General features: G+C 36.0%; 1 protein-coding gene across 1 annotated transcript in view; it reads right to left on the bottom strand.

Moving 5' to 3' along the window:
• Positions 1–4,060, bottom strand: part of ift172 (intraflagellar transport 172) — an 87,082-nt gene that overhangs the window by 76,529 nt on the left and 6,493 nt on the right. The window contains exons 5-8 of the mRNA XM_015372829.1: positions 3,183–3,248; positions 1,950–2,029; positions 1,225–1,312; positions 902–1,116 (exon numbers count right to left, since the gene is read on the bottom strand). Of these exons, the coding sequence (XP_015228315.1) occupies positions 902–1,116; positions 1,225–1,312; positions 1,950–2,029; positions 3,183–3,248 (449 nt within the window). The remainder of the gene's footprint in view (positions 1–901; positions 1,117–1,224; positions 1,313–1,949; positions 2,030–3,182; positions 3,249–4,060) is intronic.

Below are 4,060 nucleotides of genomic sequence, written 5' to 3'. Positions count from 1 at the left end.
TGTCTTGTTCCATCGGCAAAATGTCTCTGTTACCTCCTCAATCAAAGAAAAAAGGCACTTATTTTAAGAAAAAATTACCTATCTAGATTTAGATTTTTTTCCTCTTTTAATGTTAGAGAATCTTCAATAAAATTCCTGGATCCCAATGAAGATCCCGATCATCACCAAGCTGAATTAATTTTACCTTGGACCGAGTTGCACCTTTGGTTAAAAATTCTTTAAAATATGTTCACAGACAGACAAACTCTCCTAAAAACATAACCTCTTTGGCAGACTTGAGAAAAAACAAATTAGGAAAAAACAGCAAAGCTGCTCTCAAAACAATTTTTTTTTCCAAGTTTCATTTCTGGATAATATTTCTGTCTTCTTTGCCAGCAACAATAAAAGAACAAAATTCACACCAGACTCCATCCAGATGTATCAGTAAAGTCTCCTTTTGACATCATAACCCCCTGAATGTGTCCAGGTGTTTTATTTTTTTATCCATGGAGCTTCTTCCTCTGCTCCGTCCATATGGTACGATTGTTTTCATTCATTCTCAGTGTTTCCATGATAAATGTCTCCCGAGCTGATGAATAAAAGGTAAAATCTCTTGTGATTTCTGGTCCAGATATCAAACAGAATCCATCTGTTCTTGGATGGGAGATATTTGTTAACCACTCCTCTGCTCCATTAACCTCCTAATGTTACAAGGTTATAAATTTGTTCTAAATATAAACAGTATAAAACAATATAAGTTTTATTTTTGAGTGATATATTATCACATTAGAAAATAAATATATAGTATCATACAAACATGTTAGAACAATAAATTCTTCCTGTACTTTATTAGTTTGTGTTTCTGCTTGGATAGCAGCTCTATGTTTCCATAGCAACACAACAGAGACAGCCTCAAACTGACCGGTCGAAGCTGCCGAACACCACAGACTGTCCGCTGGGGCTGGTGGCCGCCACGGTGAACTCTCGCTCTGATCGGTCTCGGCTGTAGTCAAAGTTCTGCAGGACTTGGCCATCCCTGCCGTACGCCACCACCTTCTTATCGCAGCCGCCCACCATGATGCTGTTTGCACCCCAGGCCAGAGCATACGGGGGGCAAGGGTGAGTCAGCAGCTTACCCTGAGATGAAAAACAGCCAAACAGAGATCTATGAAGACTTCTGAGTCATGTGTGTACGGTAATAAGGAGTATTTATGGTAATATGAGTCGGATCTAATCGATGTTCACCTGAGAATCCCCTGAGCCTTCATCATCAAAGAAGTAGCGCACCACAGTCCCATCAGTGTGACCAGAGAGGACACCCTTCCCAGAAACACTAACACAAACATGGATTTTTAACTATTATCTGTACTGGCAGGAACAACGTGCAAAATAGCTTAAAAATTGGGAACATCACAAACATCAGACTATTTAAAGTAATAAGATAAAAAACTGCGATCTGAGGTAAAGCTGTGCAAAAATGCTTAAAAATAAAGTCTGACAAAGATTCTCATGTCTTTATTCCAACAAGACAGGGATGTTTGTTTATATTTTCCACTTCCTGCAGAAATTCTTCTCACAGTGAGTTATGTAAAAACTAGCTGGCTTCCTTTAACACAGCTTCAGTAGTTTTAAACTTTTCTTTTTACTTTGAGGTTCACATAAATGTTCTAGTTAAATTTTCACGTATAAAGGTCAACAAACCTAAACCTCACTTGTATTTTTCTCTAATCTTTCGGAGTTTGAGGAGGGGGAAGAGAAATAGAAGTATGCTCCATCTAATGAAACCCAATGGAAACAGGAAGGCTTGAATTAAATAGTCTGATAAACTTATATTCTAATCACATATTAAAGGGCGGATTTCATACATTTCTTTAATGTGAGATGTTTCTACTCTTAAAATGAAAAAATAAAGGCTTTTTGCACATCTTTACTAGGTTGTCTTTTAAGTACTGTTTGGATCAGACGTTTACTTGGATGTCAGAGAGATGACAGGGGACTCTGTGGAGTAGATGGTGGAGGATTTGTTTGTCTGGGTGTTGGCGAGGCGGACCTAAGAAAGAAATAACAATAATTACTTTTATTTGTTTTTGTTTTATTTTGTTAAAAAAAAAATACTTTGCTTACAGTGTGAAATAAAATCAAAGCTTTCCTTCTGCGGCTATGATTACTAATCTTGGTTTTTCACCTTGATGCTGTCCCTCTGCTCTGTTTCTAAGCTGGTCAGTTATATATATATATATATATATATATATATATATATATATATATATATATATATAGAGAGAGAGAGAGAGTTGTGTTTGAAAATGTGCACAATCTTCCATTAAAGACATAAAAAAATCAAGTGCCAGTAAAATATATTGAAGCACAAGTAAGAATAAATACAAATGATCAAAAACTGTAAATCATGAAATAGATTTTGTATATACATACATAAACATTTTGCATTTAAGATGGAAAACCTCTCTTGTCCTACAATTTGCTCTATCTACTGTAGCACTCCCCAAGTGGTACTGTAGTTGTTGATTCATTTGATTTAAATTCAGTGAAAAAAATATATATATATATATTTTATTTTTTTATTTTAAATGACATAAACACATTTACCTAAAAGCTTTTAGGAATGTTAGAGAGACAACCAGTCTTTGTTGGACGTTGCTGCAGCTTATTTTGAGTTTCTGTTGGCCTTCAGGAAGCCTCCCTGAACAGTTCAGGTTTATTGTGCTGTGGTCTATGGTAGAACACAGTGAGGCTCTTTTGTACCTTTATCCTTGCTGATACTGTTTTACAACTAGATTATATGATGCTTTGCGAGAGAAATGGCTCTAAGTAAAGGAGGATAATAAGAAAGTGAAGGAGAAATCTTAAAAAGATATAAAAACATATTTGTTTGTGACTGAAAGCTGAAAAAGTTTTTGGAAACTGAACTAGTTGAAGCCTGCACACATTTCTGCAGCATCTTCAACTTTTATTTTATTTTTCCTCCAATGCATTTCTCCTTTTTTCCTGAATTCAATTGCACAGTGTAAAAATCACAGTATACGTCGATAAGTTTTCAAAAAGATCAATATCTGATTTATTCACCTCACAGAACCGGCCATTTGAACCCCTTTGAAAGCCAGCGTATGTTCTTCGGCTCAGTTCCACTGATTTCTGCCCTTATTAGACTAATGCAGAGGAACTCGTTGAGGAATGTCACTTACCTTTCCATCTAGTAATCCGTAAACAATAGCACTTTCTCCAGGCCAAAGAAGGCGAGTCACAGCACTCTGCAACACAGTTTTTAAAGTCAAATATTCGTGTTTGCTGTTTCAGAAACTAAAGTTTTCAACACAATTAGAGAAAGATTAGAAAATTGTAACTTTCCTCACATATTTCCACATGTCTGACATTGCCCTAAAAACATAATATTTTTATTAATTAAAAATAGAGATATGGATTCAAGGCTTGGAAACAATAATGGGGTCTAATTAAAAAAAGAAAATAAATGAAGAAGAAACCATTAATAATCCTTAAAGATCAGGGAAACCAAATCCAACTTCACAGGAACCTCCGAAAAGTAGAAACATCCTAAAACACCTTTGGATTAAAAGCATGTCCTTCAAAGGAGCATGGAATAAAAGAGAAAAATAAATCATTTTCTGTGGATCCAAAACAACACCTGAGCCTGTGAGAGTTCAGCATATAAGAGAGCAGCATAAACAGTATTCTTATTCTATCTGCAGGATGACCTTTTGTTCCAACTTGACCTCCGTTCCTTTCAAATACAAACCAGCTGCAACACAAGCTGGAGGGTTTTATTTATTCTGTTCTGGGCAAAGAAAATAAAAGAATCACAGGTTCTTTTATTAATAAGTCGGATTCTCTGGTCAAGACTGGACCTGCAGATATACGATCCTGCTTCAGATGACGGAGTGAGAAGACACCAGAAATCTTGGTTCCACCTGTCGCTCGCAAATAAGACATTTTGACCTTTCCTCAGAGGAAAGCGTGACCCCTGCTGGTCCTTAAAGCCTCAAAATGACCCAAAAATGGGACGGAATGAAAGTACTTTAAATATGAAATTATTAAATACTGTTCA

Source organism: Cyprinodon variegatus, unplaced genomic scaffold, assembly GCF_000732505.1.
Source record: "Cyprinodon variegatus isolate N-32 unplaced genomic scaffold, C_variegatus-1.0 Scaffold76, whole genome shotgun sequence".
Classification (NCBI taxonomy): Eukaryota; Metazoa; Chordata; class Actinopteri; order Cyprinodontiformes; family Cyprinodontidae; genus Cyprinodon; species Cyprinodon variegatus.
The sequence above is the reverse complement of the archived record's forward strand: the minus strand, read 5'-3'. Positions and strand labels throughout refer to the sequence as shown.